Source organism: Anser brachyrhynchus, assembly GCF_964034855.1.
Source record: "Anser brachyrhynchus genome assembly, chromosome: 3".
In the NCBI taxonomy this organism is placed as follows: Eukaryota; Metazoa; Chordata; class Aves; order Anseriformes; family Anatidae; genus Anser; species Anser brachyrhynchus.
In genome coordinates, this window is record NC_137696.1 from 27,960,691 (window position 1) to 27,986,810 (window position 26,120).

At 40.1% G+C, this 26,120-nt stretch overlaps 1 protein-coding gene across 1 annotated transcript in view; it reads right to left on the bottom strand.

The window, feature by feature from the left end:
* Positions 1-698: 698 nt before the first annotated feature.
* Positions 699-26,120, bottom strand: part of TP53BP2 (tumor protein p53 binding protein 2) — a 49,446-nt gene continuing 24,024 nt past the window's right edge. The window contains exons 3-18 of the mRNA XM_080586379.1: positions 24,850-24,963; positions 22,964-23,043; positions 21,908-22,009; positions 19,237-19,411; positions 17,679-17,860; positions 17,118-17,282; positions 16,479-16,716; positions 13,505-13,633; positions 12,992-13,128; positions 11,700-12,189; positions 10,546-11,327; positions 8,610-8,747; positions 7,873-8,006; positions 6,531-6,697; positions 4,199-4,398; positions 699-1,469 (exon numbers count right to left, since the gene is read on the bottom strand). Coding sequence (XP_080442505.1) covers positions 1,428-1,469; positions 4,199-4,398; positions 6,531-6,697; positions 7,873-8,006; positions 8,610-8,747; positions 10,546-11,327; positions 11,700-12,189; positions 12,992-13,128; positions 13,505-13,633; positions 16,479-16,716; positions 17,118-17,282; positions 17,679-17,860; positions 19,237-19,411; positions 21,908-22,009; positions 22,964-23,043; positions 24,850-24,963 — 3,275 coding nt within the window. The 3' untranslated portion in view covers positions 699-1,427. The remainder of the gene's footprint in view (positions 1,470-4,198; positions 4,399-6,530; positions 6,698-7,872; positions 8,007-8,609; positions 8,748-10,545; positions 11,328-11,699; positions 12,190-12,991; positions 13,129-13,504; positions 13,634-16,478; positions 16,717-17,117; positions 17,283-17,678; positions 17,861-19,236; positions 19,412-21,907; positions 22,010-22,963; positions 23,044-24,849; positions 24,964-26,120) is intronic.

Consider the following 26,120-nt stretch of genomic DNA (forward strand, 5'->3'; position numbering starts at 1 on the left):
AACATTCCAGAGCTGATGAGGCACTAACAAGACACTGAATGTATATCAGTTACTGCAGTGTTAGCCTGACACGTGATCAATGCACAAAAGGTCAATGCTCAAAAAAATGTTTCCAGGAAAGATTATCACTAATATATACCCCATTCCTGACCTATTAAAATTATGAAGTTGTGAACATGAGCAGAATTCTCAGTACAGCTGATATAATTCCTTAAGTGGATGAAATTACATCTTCCTTCCTACGATTTCTTGTATTTAGGGGCACCCTTTCAGAAAGTAGTAAATAACCTATTAAGAAAACACGAGCCTGAAGGAAGGTAAATTCTCTACCTTTAAGGAAAGATTAGATCTTCTGTATTAAATAATATTCATTACCAAATGGTTATTTCTGAATAGATAGCTATAAACAATGTTTTTTCTTTTGCATTTGGAAAATACTTGTACCATGTTTTTTGTTGGTTTTTGTTTTTTTTTTTTTGTAAAATGTGTCCTTTAGAAGCTAAGGTTAACAACGATTACACGCAAGTATCAGCTATGGCTTAATTTTAAATGCAGAAAGACCGTTTTAATGAATGGGAGAGGAGGGGTTCAATTTAATACAGAAAGTAGTCAAATGTTAGCATAATGTAGAACAGCAGTACGACATCGTTAACAGCTTCAGCTGGTCTAATAAAAACTTAACAGGCAAACACACAGAGTTAAAGAGGAGACAAAAGTTTAATGGTATCACAGTAAAATAAAAAGTTGTCAAGGACTACAGAAAATTTCTACATTTAGTTTTAAAAGTAAAAAAAGTAATAAATACATGAGTCTCTGTAAAAAGAGGAATCTAAAACTACATTGTTATAATATTTTGAATACATAGAATTACTAAGATACTACAGTATTTTAAAAGTTATTGCTTAATGGATAGGTCATGTTTTTCACTATTCAGATGCACTTCAATCTTAGCTTCTGTTGCAAACGTTCTGCTTCCGGCAGTAAGCATTTGGGTGCTGTGCACGTACTTTCATTTCTCCCATCTGGAAAAAAGCCTCAGGATAGATTTGGACAAAGCTAGTTGTCTGTTTTATGACAATCCCTCCAACAGTAAACTGAAAGGATCCTTGTATTTAATGCAGAGAAATGTGAAATTCTTTTCTGCCATGTTTGAAGAAATCAGAGTGGGTACTTGAACATTAGGTTTGCTTAGGCCAAAGGCAGAAGAATTTCATTCGCTTGTAAGAGCGTTATTTCAGCTTGTAGAATGCCCTCATCCATTTGCTAATGTATCAATCCTTCATTTGTTTTCAAAGCACATTCTTCATAGCTTTCAAATTACATTGTCATTGAAATAAGTCTCATGATACTGGAGCCAACACAAAATGAATTTTTTCTTTGTAAGTCATCCATGATTAGTACTTCAAGAATCTGGCTTCTGTACTATTTCATGCCAAGCTTCTTTGTCTAGGCTTAATCCTCGGGTACAGCTGAGGGTAAAACAGAAATGAGATAAAATTTTAGTGCTTAAAAAGGTTACTTTTTTTACACCTCTCTTTGGGGATACACTACTATAATATAATCTCCAGTGGCAAAAGCATGCTTATAAAAAACACCCAGAACACTAACAAAAGTAAATTCAGCATTCTCGGGCAAGCGGAAAGAAATACTTACCTTGTCAGTACCAATGAAGGCACTGAAAAGTACATATACTTCAGCGCCTTCCTCTCTACGCAGATGGGTGGTCTAGGAAAAGCGTGTGGCTTTGTATGTTAAGAGATTTTTTTGTGTTCAATCAACTACGGGATTTTATCCTGCTCTATAAATGGAAATAGAGAGGTATTAAAGTGTTTTGTTTTCTCTCTCTCAGTGCTTACCAGCTTTTACAGATCTATAGCTTTGGGCAAGCTGGGCACAGCTGTCTGCATACAGACCCTGAAATGTAGACGGCATGCTTTAGTGGGCGGCCAGTTGAATTCACTTCGCTGCCTGGCTGTAAATCACTATCTGCCACTCTGTGGCCCTTGAGCTGTGTGCCATTTACATGTTCTGGCTGCACACATGTATGTATGGAGGCTGCCCCTGCTTCAGCTGCAGGATGATGATGGATGGAAGATGGCTTGACACAGCACACAGCAGTGTCAGGCGCTTGGGAAGCTCTTAGATCTCAGTTGCAAAGGGCTTTGGGAACACTTCCTGTTCTGTAAAGCATAGCTACTGCATACAAAAATAGAAGGATGAACTTCATACAGTTAGGAAGGATGCATCCTCCATGCTCTAAGCTGTGATAAGTGTCCACATTACATCTTGCTGTTTTTCAGGTAAAGTTCTCCTTAAAGATACCCTCTTCCCTATACAACCAGAATTTAGCTTTCTTCTTTCTCCTAGTCAGCTCCTGATGATTAATAGAAGACCAACAACTTCACCCAGCAAAGACTTATCAGCCAGTTCAGAGACTGACTTCAGAGATGAAGTCAGTAAGTTACAGTAGCAGAACACCTGACAGTTTTCAAAAGATTTCATTTAGTATTGAGAATTCAGTATTTTGACAGTATTTTCCTATTTGCATTTAGTTTTAGAGCTCTTGCACAGTTTAGGGAGCTAGTGAGTCACTAAGGGCAGAGAGAGTACAGAGGCAGATTAATTCATCCTTGTTTTTCTCCAGTGCACCTAACTGCAAAAGGATAAAAAAAGCTGTGATAAAAGTACAGCTTAATATAAGAATACAGTGAACTACCAAATGTTTTTCTCTGGGCTGAACAGCTTTTCCTAGATTTCAGGTGCAACATGAGGAGTCTAGTAGTGTTATATTTGAGACTAACCATCAAATACTTAGGTAGAACAACTGAACAGACACAGGAGCATAACACTTAACGCTGGGTTGGGGCAGTGCTCCCAAAGGTTCTGTTGGGATTGTGTTGTGCAAGGAAGGAGAAGTGATCCCCAGGCTGAGCTCTGCTGCTTTGTGCTTTTCATTACAGAAGTACAAGGGCTCCTCATGCACTCCATGCACACCTGCACTCAAGGCCGAGTGCATGAGTTCATGAAGAAGCTGCATGTGCACAATTTACCCTGGGACAGAAAAACAAAGGAAAAAGCTTGTGTTTCTGACCTTATTATGTAGGGCTGATGACTGCTCTCAGTTTAGAAATGTTTACATTTACATGAAAAACTAAGCAGAAGTACTATGTTAGGGCAAATTTAAGAGTACATCGTGGGTAAGCGTGACCTGAAAGTGATACAGGAACGAAAACTGATTTTGCATTAGATAGAGTAGCCCTGCAAAAATCTAACCAGCTTAGGAGTACAAATTATCTACATGAGGAGAGAGGTTCAGCCTCCTTCAGGCATCATACATCAATCAGCTGAAATTCACGGTAGTTAATCCTTAGCATCAGCAGAACCTCTCATCTCCTGCAGCAGGGCTAGTGGATATGTCAAAAAAAATCTTAATGGAATTTTTATACATGTCCATCTGCTGCAGTTTTCTAGCAGCACGAGGAGATACATGGGGAGATAACTGTAAATACCTATTATCATGTGTACACTGTTATTTAAAAAAAAAAAAGAGGTAGCACAGAAAAGGGTGAGGAAGGGAAAGGCCACTAACTCAAGGCTTTTGACATACAGTAAAAATATTATTTAGGACAAAACCTAGACTATGATCTGTATTTGACAATCTGATTGTTTTTTCAATGCTAGAGAAAAGATAACCATAGAATTTTGCAGCACGTTTCTTTTAAATCTCTCTGTGAAACTATCTCACAGCACAAGATGCACCCTGAATACAGACAGGGATGGACTTAAGACTCATTCTTAATACAAGTGGCAGTTCTGAAGGTCCTTTGTGCCCATGTATCACTTCTGAAAAGTGAGGAAACCCGTTTCAACAAAACCTTATGCACACATCATGTTCAGCTAAAAGTTATTTTTTTCCTGAGATGGTGAGACAAGGTTAGTATTACAATCTGATATGGGTAACAGGGTGATGATACATGTCCTTTTATGCACCTCTTAATATAATCTGTTAGGTATCTAAACAAAGAGTGTTAATCTGCTCTCCCAAGGTATTCATCTCCTTCCACTGAATAAATGGAGAACTTCAACTCCTGTCTTTGAACTTCAGAAACTGCACCTAACCTAGATGCATGAGAAGAATCCAGTGAATACTCCACATAGTGCTTTTTCTTTTTTGACTCCAGAAATGCCAAGCACTCACCCCAAGCAGGTTGCGGGGAACATAGCCTTCCTTGTCATTCAGCCGTGCCCACCACCACTCAATTTCATCTTCATCTTCCCGGCGCAGGATTGTCATGCAGTCTCCCTCTTTCATTGAGAGCTCATCATCATTCTGAGCCTCATAATCCCACAGTCCATAAATCACTCCTTTGTTCATTATTCCCATTTTCTCCTGGACTCCTGCAAAATGATAAAAACACAACAGCTCAATATAAAAACAAGACAGCTGGAAAGACTGCTGTACTCTTACTGGACAGCAGTCTATGAAAAAATACCCCAACACCTGTCACGCTTAGCTCCTTGTTGTCATCAGTCTACTGGAAGTCAGTCCTGGAACAGGGGGTACCGCAGTTAGCCACTGCACACAGCAGACATTCCTTCCTTACATCGTGTTCAGAGAACACAAGGTAAACAGGGAGAGTGCATGAGAGGAGCACTGATTGGTAAAAGGTAAGATTTTCATGCCAGCATTCACATTTCCTGTATGTAAGTGATGAGCAAGAACCACTTGTCTGTACTCTTAGTTCATCAGTCATCTCTTTCTGTCAGAAAGAGCAATACCCGCATATGCTGACCACCATTTCCATTTTGCTTCTTGGGTGTCATTTTCTGCCAGTGTCACTTTTATTTCTGAACTTTAAAACGAGTTGCATCTCAGAGCTGTGCCTGAAAGATCTGCCTGCTTTTGGTTAAGTCAAACACTTAACTCACCAGTTCTTATTTTCTGCCACTATGTTAATGATTATTTAAACACTGACATCAGAAACACAAGTCTGTTAAATTGCTGCTAGACCAAGGCATTTCAGAGTTACGTGCACAGATGTTTTTTTAGAATTTTTTCATTTTCCAGCTGTAAGGTGAAAAATTATTCTCTGTACACATTCATCAGCTTATAAGCAGAAAATAGAAAAGGGTATTTTAATCAACTGTTATATAAAATCCTTTTAGCTAATTATTCCATTTTAAAATAGTGAATCCTGTGTTTTTTTGTGTTTGGTATTGACAGGAGCAAAGTACATTGTACATGGTATCACAAAATGTGTCATTTCCCTTTCTGTCATTTACTCAATACAACCTTTTTTTTTCTTACCGATGTCTGATAAAGAAAGTATCTGTTCAATTGAAGTTCTTCATTTCTGCTAATACCAGCTAATTATGTAAAATTAAATCACTCCCCACAAGATTTTGTGAGCTCTTAACCTGAATTTGAGAATTAGAAAAAATCACAAAAGAAGAATCTCAAGGCCTACTGAACACAAAGACGCTATCTCTTAACTCATGTCAGAGTTAAAACCAGTACGAAATATTGGATAACTGTTATGATTTTTAATTTAGTCCTATAACTTTCCTTGGGCATTTACTGTTGATGAGCACCCATTGGAATCTGGATACATAATTACTGTATTTTTGTTTAACACACAGATTTTGCTGCTAGTTAGATAAGCTTCTTCCTTTCATAGGGAAAACTGTATATTTGGCACCGAGCCCTGTGAGGACAGCTTGGGCTGTTTTGAAATACACTGTCTGAGCAGCTTACACAAACTCAGACTTCTCCTGTTACACAAAAACAAAAAGCTGGTATTTTCACTGCCACTACTCTAACCTCTTACCTACAGATGATACTCTAGCTGGTGAGTGACAAGGTGGGGGGAGGACACAAGAACTACATACAAAACACACAGAAAAGTAATCTAAAACCTCACTGACTCATCATCATACTCATTCACTCTCTCCGATAAAAAGGAATCTTCCTGTACTCTTGAATAAAACCTAAATTTAATATGGGATTTTTTTTTTTTAATGTAAAGAAAAGAAAAACAGCAGAAAGTCAAATTCAGTGCTTATTATCCTCAGTTCACGCAGAAATTTGTCAATACTTTTCCTGGTTCTAAAGTTCACTTTAGGAAATACTTCTCATTTAAAAGACACTAGGCAGCGCATACAAACTGCCTACGAAGTGATTTATACCACCTTTTTTTTTTTGTATGTAAAAGTACTTATGTGCTAGAGTTCACCTAACCATCATCTCATATTAATGTACTTGTTGATGCACATACTTAACCCATTTCAAGGTTGTATTAAAATAGGAGAATGTTGTTACTCAGATGTTCTTCACAGGCCCAGTGTTACGAAGCTAGTCTCAGTGGGCCTCATTCTGTCGCAGTAACATGGGCAAAACCTCTCTTTCCCAGAGGAATTTGAGGCATGGGCACAAAACCTAAGTATATGCAACTTACCACTTCTCATCCAAAAACATACCAACAAGTGCCAAGTCCCTAACAAGCTCCAGTACTCAGCTATCATCAACATACCATATAAGAACTGGGAGCACTGCGTGTAGCCTTCCTCCATTTCCTCACACTTGTCTGCTGCTGTCTGCATGTCACTGTAGGTCATAGCAAATACAGCTGCACCCGATTCCACCAGGAATTTGCACACCTGCACGTTATTGCAAGATGCTGCACAGTGTAATGGGGTCCTGCAAGCCAAGAAGAAAAAGATGACACAATTACTTTTATTGCTCACAGAAGTGTTTACACGCTCCCTTGGGCAAACCACCCTCATGTGTGACCTCCAGCAATTGGTACTGTACCACTGAAAGCTTCCTACCCAAACTACTTAAACCAGGATTGTCAAGAGCAATTACTTTTCACAGGTAACAGGGGTTACTAAGAGCTGCCTGAGCCTTAAAGCTGGGTTTCCAAATGGATCTCTAGTTATTCTATCCTTTTCTAATCCATCAACGTTTTAAGAATATTCACCAGGGCAAGAAAGGAGAAAAAAAAACTTCAAACAAAAACAAAAACAAAACCCCACGCTCAGAAATCCTCCTGAAATCAAGCCTATTACAATCTAGACAATGACTTCAAAACCTGACTTGGTGACAAGTACAGATAATTAGAGTAACTACTGAGGTTGAGGAACAAGCACCTGTATTCAGTCTTGGGCCTTAGATGCTTCCGTAACAGGTAAAAATAATAATAAATCACTGCCCTCCCATAGCCTTTTAATCGATAAGCTACCTAGTACCCTTTAGGACGTGTTTGTAACTCATTAGCAGTAACAGGCCTGGCTTGTAGGTTGTAGGCTTTCTCCTTTGTTTCATTTTTAAGTTGTCTGTGTGTTGGACAGAAAACTGAGGAAAGTTTGCGGGGCTGTACAATACTGTCCAGAGCCTGCAGCTTATATGACTATCACACAGAAAGGACACTGGAAATTTCAGCAAATGGCTCATTATGCATAATTTGCCTTCAATATTTAAAATAAATTGTTATGTCTATTTCCTGAAAACTGGGCCTCAAACACATACTTTTTTTCATATAAGGAGTGTCAGTATAACTTAACTATTTTCCTCTCTGTGCATTTTCATATAATACACCACAGAAAATTGCTGTTGCTCTACTGTAGAAAGTTGTTCCCAGCTCTATAGGAGTAAACTGAAAACAAAAGCTCATTTTTTTTCCCCTAAATCCTCTTTTGATGTTGTAGCAGTCAAGTCCCTTTCCCCAGGAAAGAGGAAAATGTTGTCTTTTACGACAGGCAAAAAGCTAGCCAGACAATCCTCATCACCGCTACCTTCAGAGGGAGCTATGGTAGCCCCACGCCGCAGCTCTGTTGCGGACAGGATTCATAAGGAAGCACTAAAAGCCTTACCATCCATCACTGTCTGCAGCATTCACATTCACACCAAATTGCACCAGGAACTTCACGATCTCTGTGTGCCCAGCACACACAGCGTTGTGCAGTGCAGTAATCCCTTCATCGTTGGGCATGCTAGGATCTTCAACCTATTCAGCCAGAGAAAGGAACCATTTGCATTCTGGTGAAATTATAATAAATTAATATCCTTGTACAAAAAATCAGTTGGCCTATTCTGAAATAGGATTTTGAACCGTAATTCTCTTAAGTATTTGAGCAACAGGAAGAAAACTACAGCAGTAACCAATCCCACAAGAAGATTCATGTATAAGCTTGTAGGCTCCCTTAAATAGCAAGAACCTGAAGTGGTTCAGAGAAATAGTATCCTGATAACTTAGCAAAAACTTTTATAACAAATTTCAGAAACTTTCCTATTTAAGCAAAATCCAAGTAAATTTTGTTTATCAAATGATTTGATAACATGCCAGATAGGGGGACAGAACACTACATAAGAAAATGAGAAGAAATTGTCCTGCAAATTTACTGTCCTGGTGCTAAATATCCACTTTGAATTTAACACGTATAAAAAACAGCCTTCAAATGGCCACATCATGCTGGGTTTGCTTATCATCTCAAGGGCAGACCTCCATTGTGCACTATTATTTTAGGTTCTCAGCCCAGTCCAGAAAAGCTACGGCTTCCCAGTTTGAACTGGGATTGCTGTTCCTTCTCTTACAAGACAGCATTTGTACCTCATAAATGATTCTCTGCACAAGATCAAACTCCCCCTCCAAAGATGAATCCAGAAGCAATGCAAGGGGGTTGAACTTCACTCTCATTCCATGCGCAATTCTCTCAGAGCCAGTTTTACGCAAGTTCGTCCTCTTCCCCTGTGAAAAGGGTAACAGAATTACAGGAAATTTTTTCCAGGTAGAACAAGAATATAAAATTGTGTATATGAGAATGACAGCAGAAACAACCAATTAAGGCAGTGAAATTATGAAATTTAGACAATTTTTAACCACTTCCCCAAAACATTACAAATATAGGAGGTTATGAACATTACGAAAGATCTCTGCCTTCATCTCCAGGCAAGGACTTTAAAGTCATCAAAATCATAAAATTCCCAAACACCTGATGGTCAGGAAAACAATGCCTATTTTTTGTATTCAAATTATTTTAGCATTAACTCTCAGGTATGTTACACAAACCAAAAAACCTGAAAGGCTCTACGCAAAGTACACTTTTTTCTTAAGCACGGATGCTTAGTTCCTAACCTTTTGCTAAGCTTAGCAGAGGTTAACAGGAACAAAACCAGGGAAAATGGTTTGGGAAAGAATGTAGAACCAAGTGTAGAACAGCTTTAGATGCTCCCAATGATACTGGAAAGAAATTATTTCTTTAGCTGAATTTGTCCTCTTTCCTATAGAGAATACGCATACATTAGATCAGCGCTCTCCCCAGCTGGCTGTGCAGCAGCAATAAACACTATTCATACGGCTATGCAAATTTCCAACAGATGTCCAAGCAAAGATGAATAGAAATGAGTCATGTTTTGCAAAAGCAAACATGAAAATAAGTTTTATAAGAGATTCCTAGAAAATACTCTCTTGCCTGTGGATTTATATGCATATCAAAAGTACAGGCTTTTTAAAGAACGACTCTGTCAGCACAACCCAAGTCTTTAAATACAAAATTAAGAAATTGGTCCACTTTCTTCTCATCATCACAGAATTATTACAAAACCAACCAGAACAGAGTTCTTACAATTTAAGAAATCCTACCACTCAAGTTTCCTTGTAAAAGGCAGCAAGGACACAGTCCTGAAAGCATGAAAACTTGCAATGACTATTCCAAGGCTAAAAAAGCATGCTAAAGCTTTCAGCTCCTCTGCACTGAAATGATGGAGGAATAAACACTTTCATGTACCTGGTTAAAAACTATCATAAGTATAATTTTAATAAAGAAACTATGAGGAACCAAAAGCATTAAGCATTTCGGATGTACAGCCGTGAGATAACACCATACCACACACGTATATACAAACTTCCAAAACCAAACAAGACTGTAAGATGCCGCCTACCCTTAGCCCAAAGGGCTCCATTTTGATGCAATCTGAGAATTAATTGGTGTCAAATTCAAGTTCCAAACAAACAAAAATAATCAGAAAACATTTGAAAAGTTTGCGCTTGAGAAAGTGTAAGCAGCTGATGTCTACAAAGACCTACTAGAGCAGAAACTAAATAAGGCAGTTTCCCCATACTTTTCAAGGAATGCACTTTCAAATAAACAAGTGCAATCCAGGATTAAGATAGTTAGTTTCTATACCAGCACTAGAGGGAAACACTCTGAAATCTGTATGGCTCAAAAAAAAAAAAAAGTTTTGATTTGGTATAATAGGCAAACTTCTGTAAGGGATGCTTTTTACAGCACAGAAGTTTGCATATAAAATTTCATTTGAAACTTTTCATCATGTCATTCATTTTAGAGACAGAGCTTTTCATTACTGTCATTCATTTCGGAGATACAAGTATCACACAGCCAGAGCAGACACCCAAAGAGAGACTTCTAGCCTGTTTGTGCACCTGTTCTCCTGCATACGCTTCATCTCTGCAATAGACACAGGATATATGGCAAAGCTTAAGCTGACTTATAGAGCACTGAAGTTGTAGGCTAGCTAATACTCACAGGAGGCAAGGAAAACTGTCCAGTAACTTCAGGAGGCCGCATATTGAATGAGTCCTCTCCCAAACTCTCTGGTTCCCCTGATGGATATGGGGGTGGTGGGTATGGAGGATACTCCTCTATGTATACCTCCAGTGGCAGTGAAGCCTCCAGGCTTGGTTCTTCCATTTTGGGCTGTGCGGGTTCGTCAACATCCGAAACTCCCTCAGGTACTGTCTCCAAAGCTGAGGAGGGAAGAACAACTTCGCTCTCGTCCACTGGTGTGTTCTCTGCTTCCTCAGCAATGGTTGGTTCTGGCATTGAAGAAACCGTTTCTTTCTCTGATTCTGCACTTGCATAGGGGTTTGGGATTTCCACTGGGCTTTCAGGACTGACAGCTGATGACATCTGTTTGGAGGGATGTGATGGAGCTGAGATAGTCTCCATAGCAGCCAGAGTTGTCCTCTGATACAACAGCTTCTGAATGTTTGGGCCATTAGGTCCTTCTGGCTCGGTAATGGAGCTACGTTTCTTCAGCGGTCTGGGTGCATTAGAGAGCTTTTTCCGTAGTGCTTCCAAATCAGCATCGCTCTGGTTGCGGTACGGATTGGACAGGAAAGGCAGCAGTTTGGTTGGGCTAAGGGGACGGGGTATTCGCTCGGTTTCATGATTCTCATGAGCAGACGTTGTTGTTTCCATCTCGGGCTCTGGACTGCCTGGCTTGCCTTGGAGGTTTGAGTAGACATTCTCCGACAGCGGCAGCTGATTCTGCACACCAGCTCCTGCCATGACAGGCTTTCCATACACTAGAGAGCAGTTCAGAGAGGGGTAGAGAAAAAAAAAAACAACTGTGAGTATCTGATCAACAAACATAACAAGAATATGCAACCGGATTCACCTACCTAAGGCAGAGAAGCACAACAGTAGAATCAACCAAACAGAACTAAACCATTAACAAGGCTTACTGTTAGTACTTAATTAACTTGCAAACACAATACAGATGCTCTGCGCTCCTTGTTAATGCTTACATACAACAGCCAAGATCCACCCAAGATTCTTACAGCTGCACTAACCTGCTTAATCCCCCCAAGAACAGCTTTGTATCCACAGATCAGGTGGAAAGTATCTTTCTCTGAGGCTTACGAAGACAGAAGAGAGGTAGAGAGCTACAGGCTTACCACTTGGGAAGTGTGGTCCTCTGGTCTGCGCTCTCGTCAAAGCACTTTGCACTGCCTGCTGGAAGTTCTTCCCTGGAGTCTGCTGTTGTGTGTACATGCTATAAATTGAACTTGCAGCCACAGTTTGAGGCTTTCGAAATGGTGGCAGTGAGGTCTCTTTGGATGGCTGAGGGGTGAAAGGTCTCACAGCTGCTGCTGGGGGACTTTCCTGTTTGGAGGAGGGAAGGATTTGTTCCTGGCTAGAAGAAGGACCTACAGGTGGTACAGAAATTCTTTGCTGTATCTGCTGGGAAGGATGAGAGGGCTGCTGTGCCACTGGTTTTTGTTTGTTCCCCATAGTTACAACAGCCAAAGGCAGCTTCTGCACGTTTCCATCCAGCTTAGTATCAGAAAGTTGCAGGTGACTGGCTTGACCAAAATAAGGCAAGTTTATCTGTTTTGGTTTAGTGGGGACAGGTGGCGGTACCTTTGTTACATTTTTATTGGCTGTCTGAAAGAAGAAAAAAGTTAATTAAGATCAAACTGAAAAAAAAACCACACGTTTTAAGAGATCTGCCAGGAAGGATCAAAGATCCCCAAAAAATTACACGGTATCTAGCACTTACACTATTTCTGCAATACTGTTTACAACCTCCTGGGAATCAGAGGCTTCTCAGAATGTTTTATCATAGTTATTTATACTTTGGAACCTGTTCTCCATAATTCCTCCTGTAGCAGCCATGCTTAAAACATCAAGCGATGACTGGGCATAGTAACTTCTCTAAAAGCAGAGGTGGGCAAGAATCTGGCTCTCCAATGGAGCACCTGACATCCCCAGTTCTCCCATGTTACTTCACCCCTACGCAATCAAATCACACCCCTGTGTCAAGATTTAGGGGGGGAAATCTTGCTGCAATCAAACATCTGAAGGACACTGCTGAATTAAACAGTACATAACTGATTAAGAAGGCCTCATGCAAATGCCTCTGTACATAAAATCTTTGGAAAAAATATTTGCACACACACTAGCACAAGTAGCACAGCTTTTTTTTTTTTTTTTTTATGTGATCAGTCAAATTGTAGATTTTCATCACAGTGATGAAAAGTAGGGAAAGACTGAGTTACTGGCTGACATTAAAAGCCTAAAATACATTGTTCCTTAGAAGGTCTTCTTTTAAAAGAAGACCTAGTTACTTTTCAAAGAGCTTCCTGATAGCAGTATTTGTAAAACTATGTAGTAATCTCTATCAGATGAAATGCAGAAAAACTCAGCAAAGCTCAGAGCTGAGCAGTAGCTTGTGTTCCCTGCATACCTGCGCTTCTCGCAAGAGATCTTCGCTGCTCTGGTTCTTCCGCAGTGTGCCCAGCCCAGTAGACTGATCCACAGAATCAAACATTGAAAACGGCCGCACTTTCTTCTCTTTGTCTCGCAAGAAAGCTTCTCCTTCAGCTGTTAGAGAAGGAGGAAGATTTTTTTTAAATGACAACACAATTATAAGAATTAGAATCCTGCTCTGTGCAAAAATCAAGACTGTGTTTATAAGGGATGCTTATTGCCCTGTGCTAAGGACCCACAGGCACGACAAATGCTCTGTCTTGCAAATTGAACAGTAGCAGTTTTGAAGGCATTAGTATCCACTTCACCATTTGAAATAAGGTATTTAAAAAAATCCCTGCAACACCACACTACAGTTTGCATTGCAATATTATTTGACTTTTTTGTGCTCTCAAATGAATTTTACTTTTTACTGAGGCATTTAGGAAAAATAGAGGTCATTAACTTGGTTGTTCATATTTGAAGATTAGCCAAGCACATAAGAGCATACCTTGACCTTCACCAGCCACAATTCCTTTTCCTGAAGTTAAGGCTGATCCTTGAGTAACATGATTGTCTGCATTTAAGCTATTCCAGTCTGAAGCAGACAGGGAAGGTTTTGAACTGGGGACCACAGAACCTAGAAGAGAACAAATGAAACACGTTTGCTCAGTCAGATAATGACAGGACAAGGGGGAAGGGTTTTAAACTAAAAGAGGGAAGATTTAGATTAGAGGTTAGGAGGAAATTCTTCACTCAGAAGCCGGTGAGGCACAGGCACAGGCTGCCCAGAGAAGCTGTGGATGCCCCATCCCTGGAGGTGTTCAAAGCAAGGTTGGATGAGGCTTTGGGCAACCTGATTTAGTGGCAGGTGTACTTGCCCATGGCAGGGGTGTTGGAACTAGGTGAGACCTTCAAGGTCTCATCCAACCCAAGCCATTCTATGATTCTATGAGGTTACGCTAAAATACTGTTTTGTTGACTTATTAATTACAGGATTTTGTTTTGTTTGTTGTTTTTTTTGGTAGTACTCAGGTCTAGACAGTATACAAGTATCATGCCCAGGTTAACTGCTACAAAACCTATCACTTAAGGTTTTAGTTCATTTCAGAGAATCATAGAATCATTTAGGTTGGAAAAGACTCTTAAGACCACCAAGTCCAATTCACCTAACTTGCCAAATCCACCACTAAATCATATCCCTGAGCACCACAAACACACATCTCAAACACCTCCAGAGATGGCGACTTCACCACTTCCCTGGGCAGCCCATTCCAATGCCTAACCTCCCTTACCATGAGGAAATTCTTCCTGATATTCAATCTAAACCTACTCTGGCACAACTTGGTGCTGTTTCCTCACATCCTATCGCTTGTCACTTGAGAAGAGGCCAACACCCTCCTCACTGCAACCTCCTTTCAGGCACTTGTATAAAGAGCAATGAAGTCTCCCCTCAGGCTCCTCTTCTACAGACTAAACAACCCCAATTCCTTCAACCGCCCCCTCTTAAGTCTCGTTTTCTAGTCCCTTCACCAGCTTCATTGCTCTTCTCTGCACTTGCTTGGGTAACTCAATATCCTTCTTGCAGTGAGGAGCCCAAGACTGAACACAGCCCTCACGATGTGGTCTCACCAGTGCCAAGCGCAGAGGGACAGTTACTTCCCTAGTTCTGCTGGCCACGCTATTTCTGATGCAGGCCAGGATGCTCTCAGCTTTCTTGGCCTCCTGGGCACACTGCTGGCTCATATTCAGCTACTTGTTGACCCCCAGGTCCTTTTCTGGGGGGCAATTTTCCAGCCATTCCTCCCCAAGCCCATATAGGTGCATGGGGTTATTATAGTGTCCAGTACTTAGTTTTGTTGAATGTGATGTGATTAGACGTGGTCCACCAATCCAGCCTATCCAGATTTCCCTGCAAAGCCTTCCTACCCCTCAAGCAGATCAACACCCAAGACCAAGTTTGTTTGTTTTAAAAAGAGAATGCAAAGCCCAGCTCAAAAGCAGATACTAAACTAGCAGCAAAGCTACCTGTCCTAGTATGTGCCTGCACTTGCAAGCATTCATACCAGAAACCTCTATACTGCTTCTTTCCAGTTAGTAAGGAACTTTCCACGGATATTTACAGTATGGTAAAAGTGACAGGATAGTAAGAAGTGATGGGGAAGATCATGCTTCAAAGTAAAACACGATGCATTAAAGTAGAAACAAATCCTGCTAGTGATATCCATAACAGCAGAAAACCTGTGTGTTCAGTGTGTAAAGCTGCAGCACTGCATTAAAGTCCATCTTCACATTCACTGGAGTAAACATCCAGTCTGCTTCAAAATACTAAGATGATGTCTGCAACTTGCAACCAAATACTCTCCTAAACACTAATCCTCTATGACAGTAAGTTGTATCCAGCTCCATACTAGTGATGAGGAGAAGGAGAGAAGTTTCAGTCTGATGAAGTACTGGACACTATTTCTCTAGGAAAGCAGTCGTTTTGCCCAAATGCTAGAAAGGTAAGGAGTGCTGGTTTAGTTTAACTAGCACACCACCATGTACTTCTGTAGCAAACATTTAGATTTTGTATGGACCAGAGCTAAAATCCATACCAGTAGTTTTACAATCTAAACCTAGATAAAACAAAATTGTTCCCCATCCTCCAGCAGAGCAAAAGAAACCTGGTACTTCATAAACATTTGCTGACACTGGAGAGAGGGGAGGAAGAGAAAGGAACAAAACTGCTCTACTAGCACAGCCTCCATTTTTCCTTTTGGGAAGATTTGAGTTTCTCCTATCTCCCCATCGAAAAGCAAGTCTGAAAGATATCACAGAAGAGAGATCTGCATCTCTCCAGTTTCTCCTGACTTTCACTGAGCTGAACTTTATCTCATAGGAGAAAGATAGAGAAGCTAGGCAAACCTCCATCAATGCTTGAAGCAACGGAGGCCAAGCCTCACATCAGTTGTTGGATTTATGTCTCTCTATACTCCCATGTCACCAACGTGTCAGCAAGCTTATTGCTATTTCTGTGCTACAATCAACTACAAGAAATGTTATAAAGAGGGCAATGTTTGTTAATCTTTTACATGTCATATCAAAAATGCATGATCAGAAAACTTGTCTTTGTCAGTTTTTAAGCCCAGTCAACATGTTGTTAACCATGTCTGCCCTAAGACTGTCTAGAAAGACGACCAAACACTATTGTACAGTTTTTAGGAGTAAAAAAAAACACAAGGGATCACCAATTTACAGAAGAATCCTCCTATGTTCTATGCTGTATACCAACTCAAATTATAAATTAAGTAATTGTCCTAGTGAATAACACATTGAATCCTATAGCCTCTGTTTATAAAATATATTCACTGGGTCAGGAAAATTGCAAGAAGACTTTCACATAAAATAGTATTTTGTTTAAAAAGAAAAAAACATATCAGGGCTGGTAAATTAGAAGAAAATGAGACAGTTCTGGAGAAGAAATCTTAATTTCAAGCTATTACCTGCAAGAGCTTTAGCTTGTGAACTGCTCCCGGCTCGCATGTTCGGCAGAGTTTGTGTTTTTAGCGGACCATCAGGTGCCTGCAAAGTTTGTGTCCCATCTGAAAATGCTGGCTTCACCAAAAGTTCAGGTCTGGAAGCAATACGTGGCATAGTAGAGGACTGGATGTAAGGACCAACTGCTGCCACTCGACTTGGAGCAGAAGCCACTGGCTGGGATAAGTTCCCATCTGAAGAAACCTTAAAACATTTAAGAAAAAAAGAATTTTTTGCTGTAGCTTCCATCCATCAGAGAGTTAGAGCTATAAGTCAAAAAGGTTAAAGCAAGTAAAAAAAATATATTCCAGTACATAAAATGAAGCTTTTTTTAAAACTTTAACAGATATAAATATGATGCAGTAATAACAACAACAACAGAGATTCCATGACAGCATAAGAAGACTTCTTGTCCGTAAACAGTAAGTAGGTTAACATCAATGTACCATGAAAAGTACTTTAATAATACAAGACTTCCCTCACGAATAGATAAAAATCGCAGTTCTAGCGTCTGAACAGCCCTCCCCACAAGCAAGTTGTTACTTCAGTCCATATGTGCCCCAAACAACACATACATGTTTTTAATTAAAACATCCAGCACTTACCGGTACATTCTCTTTCTGTTGCAGAGCTGCCTTTTTCTTCCAGAGGCGCTCCCGCAGCTCATTAACACGCTTATCCATGACTGCCACCTCCGAGTTGCGCTTGTTCAAACACTCCCTCTGTTGCTGCAGCTTGGCATTCTGCTCCTGGTTCAGTTTGTTCCTCAGCTGAATAAATTCACGGGGCGGGGGGGATGGGGGGAGGACAACAAAACCAAAACAAATTAACTAAACTAACTTTCAGGATGAAGGACAGGAAACAGCTACAAAGGGAAAACCCTTCTAAAAAGTCAAGCCTTGCCTGCAAACTCCTGAGATTATATTCTGCTGAGAAAATGCTGGGTAGTCTCCAAGCAGTGCTCAGGGAAGAGGTGCAGACTGAAAACCCCATCCCCTGCCTGCCTCGAGCACAGTGCCTCCAGTCCTCCATCTGCAGCACCTGGGCAACCGCGCGGCTCTGCCCAGAGCGAGAGCGCCGGGATCTCTTCCCAGCAAGGCAAGAAGCGACCCAACCAACAACTTTCCACCCTTCGAGCTGTGGGTCGCCCACAAGCCCTGCGTTACCTGCAGCTCCTTGTACAGGCGGTCGAGCTCGGCTACAGCTGACTGGTTGTCGTGGTAGCCATCAATTCGGCCGTTCTTCAGCATCTCCAGCTGCCTGGTGAGTTCCTCTACCTTTGACACGGCCAGCACTAGCTCACGCTGCTTTTGCTGGAACAGGCTGTTCATCTGTTCAATCTCCTCCACTGAAGAGGGCGAGAGAGCACAATAGTCGCCCTGAGAAACAGCTGAGCGTGGGCTGCTTCCCAAGCAGCACGGCGGGGGCAGAGAGCGCCCTGCCATCCCCTGGAGCAGCGCGGCACAAAGGCTGCGGCCGGCCCGTGGCCCCTGGCAAACCAGCTCTTCCTTGTGGGAGCTGCACATGCAAACTTGGTAGCGGGATTATGGAAATCCCATCTACTTAAAGTACTCATGGGGGAGGTTGCTAAAATTTATGTAACACTCAGGCTCCACAAGAGGACACTCACTCAGCCACAAGCCATATTTACGATGCTTAAAACCCTTGAATTTCAGTCATAGGAAAGACAAATGACATAATGATAAAACACTCGAGCTGTTACATTAAACAAAGCCTTTTTAGGGTTTACTACACACAGCTGTCATCAGCTGTTCTCACTGTCCAAAACTGTTGTATTTCAGACCAAAATCCAAAGCAGTAGCTGTTCAAGCAAGTGCCAAGACCAGACCTTCTGGGGATGGCACAGGGAAGCATGCTCACACATGCTCTGAGATCTCAACTCGTGTCTTTTGTGTTACACTGTGGTGCTCTTCCTTCAAACTGAGCTGTATCGCACAAGATAAATATCAAACAGATAATGCATTCTCCCCACAGAAAATCTTTTTGTTTTTATCTGGAAAGCACTACACTATTTTTATCTTTTTACTCTAATAAGGCAGTATATTTTCATTTCAGTGCACATGAAAATGCCAAGTTCTGTATGACACAGACACGGAGGCAGGAAGAAAAGAGAGGCAAAAGAACATATGTTGACATGAAGTCTGAAATAAAATATTTAATACTGCACCAACTTGCTGAACTGCAATCACCCGACTAGTACTGTAGAAAGACAGACACTAGTGTAATTTTTGTAATTGAAAAGAAAATACACAGCCACTTCGGTCATTAAGTTACCTCTTGCGTAAGAGGCAACACAGGTAACATGCCAATCAGATCTTTTTCTTTGTTCTTCAGGCCAAGAAGAAAATAACAGTCTAAATATATGCGTAGTTTTAACATAAAGAATGGAAAAAGTTTCTGTGGTACACAAAGGTATTCAAGTAAGGAAACAACCTACAATGAAATTAAAGAGCAGAAATGCTAGGCTAAAAACAGACTAGAAATGCATTTATGGGATATTTTGAAATACGATAAGAGAATACTTTTTGTTCTTGGTCATTCAGGATTTCTCTTGGTAAATGTGAGATGTGAAAACAAAGATTAATTTGTCTTGGAATACTGCAAATACCTCTTCTAAATCACTGGAATCACCACAGATTTTAGAGTTCCAAGAGCCATGCTCCATGAAAAATCACAGCCTACTTTCTCCAAGCAGCAACTCACCTAACTTTCCGTTGCTGAGTCTTTTTTGCTCCACATGCCCTTTCAGTGCTCTCACTTTCTTAAGTTTGGCTTCCTGATTCTCAGCAATTTCCTTTAATCGCTTAAGTTTTTCCTGCTCAGCAGCTTGCTGTTGCTGTCGCTGATCTTGCTGCTTGAGGAATTTCAGACGCTGTTCCTATAGACGAGATAAGGAATTTATTTATTTACTTATTTTAAAAAAGAAATTATGGTAAGGTATTGACAGCTACAGTGTCAGAACTTGTATACAATTGCCACTGCAGCTCAGATCATCAGTTGCTACAGCCCAGTATCCTGACTTCCCAGAGTGACAAGGGGAGCCTGTGAGAACAGGGCAAGCACCTCCTGATGCCCAATACATGTGCTCCAATACCATCCTCCAGGTACCACCATTCAGTAGCGCAAGAACCTACTGAAACAAAGGCAGTATCCATGTCTAACAGCCCTTAGTACATTTTTCTTCCATGAAATTGCTCAAATCCTTTTAAGCTAAGAAAAAAATTAGCATTCATGTTCTATGATGTTTGCCAGTTTCATTTAATCACTACTTTGTTCTTCATTTGCAAGAACTAGTGGTTATTTCCTCTCTACCTTCTCCATGCTGTACTTTATGCTTCTCTATCATATGCTACATTTTAGTATTTTCCAACATGACCTATAGTCATTTATATATTTTATATATAGAAGGTATTCCACAAATTATTGATCACTCTCTCTTTCTCTTTCTACTCACTCTTTCTACTTTTTTCCAGTTCAATTAGAACTTCCTTAAGCTGGGGAATGACTGCACAGCAAAGCTCTGGAATTTTACCATTTCCAGGTAATAATCACCAACGTCACAAAACAGAATTCAAGACATAGGAAAACCTTTATACTGACCTAGCCCCACTTACACAACAGACATCATCTCAATGGAGAGGATTCTTTTACCTCTCCAAGAGTGTATGAGTAGGGCTGTGCACTATTAGTCTCCATATATATAGACGTCTATAGTTCAGAGCTAAAAGAAACCACTAGGTCATCTGTAGATGATCCTTTAAGTACTGGCCTTCCTTTAAGTTACTGGCTGCTAGGTATGACTGTCAGTTCTGGAGATTATAGGTTATTCTAATGGTAGGAGAACTACTAAGACTTTCCCAAGCATCCAGCCAAAGACCAACAGCCACAACTTTCAGCGGCTACTAACATTAGAACACTTCCTCCAAAAGAAAATATAAAAAATAATTTGTGGGGAAAAAAAAAGAAAACAAAACACATACCCAGTCATATTTAGAAACATGGGTTCTTGTGCATTTTGATTAAAAAAGAAAGAAAAGTGAGCTTGCTCAGAGAAAACCAGGCAGCACCTGCAGTATCTGCGCTATATACAGTATACACTGTATTTTCCCATACAGGAAAAAAAGTAAAAAAATATATTACAGCCCATGTCTAAAAAGAAAGCATCTTTTTCCTTCGGAATCTATTTTTAATACTGCATCTGATTTCAGAAGGCAGGAAAGAAGCAATGGAAAGCCTCTCTTTGGAACAAAAGAATGAAAAATTAATGAAAAATTCCCCAATGGGACAACCACAAGGCCACTCTGCTTGCTACCAACCGCAGGCAACAGACACCTACCTGATGGGTGGCCATCCATACTCAAACTCTTTAACTTTTTTTTTTGATGTCTTGTATGGCTTCCTTTACACCAAGTGTATAAAATGTTTCTATTTCTGGTTCTATATACACAGTGACTACAATTTCAGAGCTATTACAAAGACCTCAGAGCTATCTTACAAAGATTATCTTACTTTCAGAGCTATCTTACAAAGACCAGGTTCTATTATCATCACCTGAGTGAATCAGCCAAGAGAGACAGGGCTTCCAAGAGAGGAAGAGGAGTGAGACAGGAGCCCCAGCAGCCTTCTTTGCCAGCAAAGCACATTCTGAAGGGCCTGGGAACTCATCCACCCAGATAGTCAAACGCTCCTTAGGACGGGCTTCCATGTAAAGATTCTCGGCCAACAGCAGCACTGACAGTGGTATTTTCAAGAGTAGCGTGCAGCAAAAATGCTAAAGCCAAATACAAAATCCATGCTACCCTTCTGCAGATGTGTTCAGAATATTTTTTCCCTAAACAATTCAGGAGCAACCCATGTGCCATCATTAGCTTTTCTGTTATTGTTCAGCAAGCATTTTATAAATCATTGTCCTAGTTACTTCTATCACATGCACGCCGTCTTTTCCAGACAGTTGCCCCAGGAAACCAGGCACACTGAACTCTATCAGTAAAAAGCGAGATATCATTACAGGACAGCATTATACCCAGAGACAAAAGCATTGTTCAGTGATCAAGCTGGTGAATGGCTGGTCACCACACAGAACAAACAGGGCTGGCAGAGGCACCAGGATGAATGACAATATTAATGCTATACGCTCCATCATTTTAGTAAGCTACAGGGTCACTTCAATCACTGGCATTATTTTAATCTTTTACTACTGGATATTTGTATAGATTGACTTGCAAATTTAAAAAGTGGGAGCCAGAGAAAGGGAGCCACCTGTTTTGAAGAGGTGGGGAAAAAAAACAACACACAAATCTCTAACCCTCCCTCTACCTCATACAACTCCTACTACCTTTGTTCTTGGCTGTAAACAATCTTATTCCAAACTCACCTTGTTAGCCAGCATTTGCTGTTGAGCCTCAATTTGTTGCTGCTGACGTGATGCCATTTCCTGAAGTTCAGCCAGTGTCATATCCATCCTTGGAGCGCTGACCTGTCAATGAAAATCCAGAGCATTCTAGAATTTCAAATTTGGCTAGCATGCAATTCAATAGAGCTACTATAATAGAGAAAACTATGATTAAAGTCTTTAAAAATAGTAACAACCAAGTATTCAGTAGAATAATTAGAAAGAAATGGCGTATTTCTACTTTAAAAAAATAACTACTTTTAAGCCTGTACACGTGTGCCCCAATCCAGCAACACATATAAGCTAACATTCTTGAAAAATTAATATTTCCAGCAAAATCCCAGCAGCATTTTAAAGTGGCGTTTCAGAGCCGTTTATAATTAAGCTCAGCATGACTCAGCTTTGACTGACTGAGCCCGGAATGATCAGCCCATGGCAGGATGGATTGGTGGTTGCAGGTACATCATTGCAATTCAGAGCACTTCAACTTAAGATGAAGCATCTGGAAAAATTAACTTGGGGATGGGGCACGTGGGGAAATCAAAGGTAGTACTATTACATTAGTCATCTGTTCACGTCTTTTCTTAATCTAGATTCAATCACATATCCATAATTGTATCTTCTAGAGCAAGAATAAATGACAGACAAGATTCAATTCTAAGACACTAACTGGTTTCAACTTGAAAGCTAGAACCAAGTCAGGCCATTTCTCTGACACCAAACTGAATGTGGAAAGGATCAGTGAACTGAAGAAAAATAAGAGAATTGTGAATGGGAGTAGAGGAGGGAAAGTGGTGCTGAATTTGCTGCTCTAAGATCACTCAGAAACACATATCTGGCAGCTAACAGATCTCAGAGAGGTCTTAAGAACTGAAAACAAGGGTGATAGTTGTTAGAGGCTTCATGTCTTATTTTAGAGCAGTCATTAGAAATTTCTCCAATATCTTCTCTTAGTTTCCAGGGTAGGGTTTGCACAAGTATCTCAAAGGAAGGGAAGCCTCTGTTTTTGCTGTGCTGTACGTTACATCAAGCACTTACTCCATTCTCCATTCTTCGATCACCAGGCACTTTCACACCATTTCTTTTTAGGGATGGATCTTGAGACCTCTGTCCAGTCCCTAGACAGAAATACAGGATAACATAAACAGTAAGACATTTTTGGATTTTTCTTATCCTTTTAGACAGAGCATTCAAATATAAAAAAAGGAGAAAAGGCTCAACAATTCTTCGTTTATAATCTGAACTATTCTTCCCATGTTCTTATCTCTAAGATAAGCTTAAATGATGACACAAGATATTTTATGAAGAGGCTGCTGTTCAACGTCAATATTTATTTTAAACCATAAAGCTGTTCAAAAACAGACAAATGAGAACAGCTTAACCAAAGGTAGGATATTTCAGTATTTCTCTTGTGATCAATAGGCAGCTGGCCCCTCCTAAGTCTGCATTAGAAAAGCATTGTCACAAAACTGGGTTGCCTTCTGCAAATGACATTGCAAATGCATTTGGACCACAGTGTCTTAAAACCCAGCATCTAGATGTTTGCATGTGTTGTGCTTGTTTTTTTTTAAACTGTCTCACAGAGAATACGAACAATAACAGTTAACAGTTATTACAAAATGTTTTCATCCTGACAGTCATTCTGACAGGAGAGATGCTACTTAACTAGAATCCTACTTAAATGCTTCCATCAAGTCATGTACAAATGGTGCTTAGATGTCTAATACCAAGCTCACTAATTTCCCTGTAGCACATACATGCACTACAGGATGAAGCCATCTTATGTTAGCTTTTTGCCTATCTGAGCAAATCCCTGTAAGACTAATAAGTACAGCAGAGCTCCTAACTATTCCTTTGGTCCTCTTCAAACATAGTGCTTAGCTATGTTATGGACAATAAAATGCCTATAATACTTATATTCAGAGTACTAAGCACATTGCGCTTGAAAAAAATACAACCTGACAACTAAACTGTGCCATAGGACCTCTACTATACGGAAGTGGCATAGCTTTAACTTTTCACGAACTCATTCCATCATCATTACACATTTCAAACAAAAATATGTTCATCTATTTTAAAGTACACTGGGTACAATGCCACTTAACACAAATACAATGTTTCCAAAACATGGGAAGATTTCTGAAGACCAAAAGTGGAGGAGGAAGAACCCAACAGATGGATGTAAAGGTAAATGTCTTAAGGATGCTTCTACTGAAAAGATTAATATGTGATGTATGGAAAACCTTGAAAAGCAAAATATCTTATTTTTTATAGGATTCAAACTTAAGATTTACAATGCAGTGTTATTACATTTGTAGAGAACTTAGAGACTAACCATTTTGTTTAATTCTATTCCTGAAACTAATACAAATGTGTTGATTGTGGGAGAAACACCAAAGAACTCTACTTTTTGCTAACTATGCTAAGTTTATCCCCCCTGTAAAATACTATCCAGGTGAAATACACTAAGCTCACATAATAAATGACATTACCAGAAAACAATTTAGTTACTAAATTAAATGGAAGAGACTTCCTTTTTTTTTTAGGAGATTAATCACAGATCTCTAGATATTTAACTGTGGCTAATACATGTAAACACAGTATGCCCCTGGATGCTGTGGTAATTCTGAGCTCTAGAAAAGCTACTAACTTTTCCATTCAGATATAACATGCCCAGACCGGGCAAGGGAGGAAGAAGTCTTTACTAAAAATGACTAAGAACCCAAAGGAGAGCAAATAGTAAGAGCAGTTTTCTGTTACTAGCATTCCCTATTCATAAGAAAATAAAGGTCAGACCAGAAAGGGTTGTAACACCATACTGACTAGCAACACTAACATATAATATATGTATGGCGTTCCCTTAACCTTGAGAAATGAAATTAAATTTTACTTCAGCAAATAAACCAGCTGAGACCAACACATACCTGATTCCCAGCAGGGAGAGCGCTCATGTCGAAGAAAGAAACGAACCTCACTTCTCTGCATCCCAAAGCGCTGCAAAATATCCAGCATCCGTTCATTATCGGCTATAGGACGTTCTGAAAGATAAAAAGGCAGCTTACTATTGCATCCCTATGTAGCTAGGGCATGTAACAAAACAAAAATATCTGTTCATCATCTTTCACTCGAGCACTGTTATTACTCAGGTTCGGTGTGGTCCTAACCCTTGCCCTCATCCAAGGCATTTCTAACTTTTCTTTGGCTCTGCGCCACACCCTTGCTTCTGAAGGTGAACCAACACCTCTGAAAAGTAGATAGAGCCCTTTAGAAGTCTAAAGGAAGGAAAAGCTGAGGCACCATCACAGCCCAAGGGAACGCAAACAGGCAATCTAGAGCTTTTGGCTGAAGTACCTTAGTTTCGTATTTGCAAATCACTGTACGTACTCACCGCCGCAGGAGCAAAACTGGTGGACCTGTTGCCCTACTTTTGTGGTACCTCAGACAAACTTACTGTTCCATCATTCCTCTTCAAGGGCTCTTCACCCCAATTCCTACAGGTGCCAATTTGCTTTGTGAGACAACACAGTGACTCGGGTAAGAACCAGCTATTCTTTTCAGACAGTTGAGATAAAGTTTCTTAAAGTTACATACATGAGTTCCACTGAATTGGTTTTCTTGCTCTTGTTCCCAAGTTCAGGATTCAGTCCCATCTTAATTTTTAAGCCTTACTCTTTGCCTTTTGATATTGCAAAAATCCAATGGGAGCCTAAGCCAACGGCTTTCATTTACTGGTACTCCTTTTCTGAAACACTGTTCTTTCAAATTTTACACACTTCATAGCTGAGCATTCACAGGCTGGATATAATTACAATTGCTTACTGTCCTTCAGATATTTATATAAAGGCAATTGCTTTTGTTATTCTAAACATTTTAATATATGTTTTTATGCCTATGTTAAAAGTGATGGCAGCTATGCAGTTGACTAATATGTTATAGAGGTCAACTTTATGTAGTCAGGATGTTGTCACAGTATCTGAGAGGCTCGTGATCAGGTTAGATCCATTTGCATGGGGTACCAGATGAACAAGAGATATTGCTCCCATTCTGAGAAATAAGGCAAGCAGACAAAGAATTAAATTAAACACCACTAGTTCCATTTGTTCTGACAATGGTTTTGTTGGCTATTTCCTTTCATTATTTAGGCAAGGGAAAAAAAAAAGAAGAAATCAGAGTAGAATTCATTCATATCCAGTAG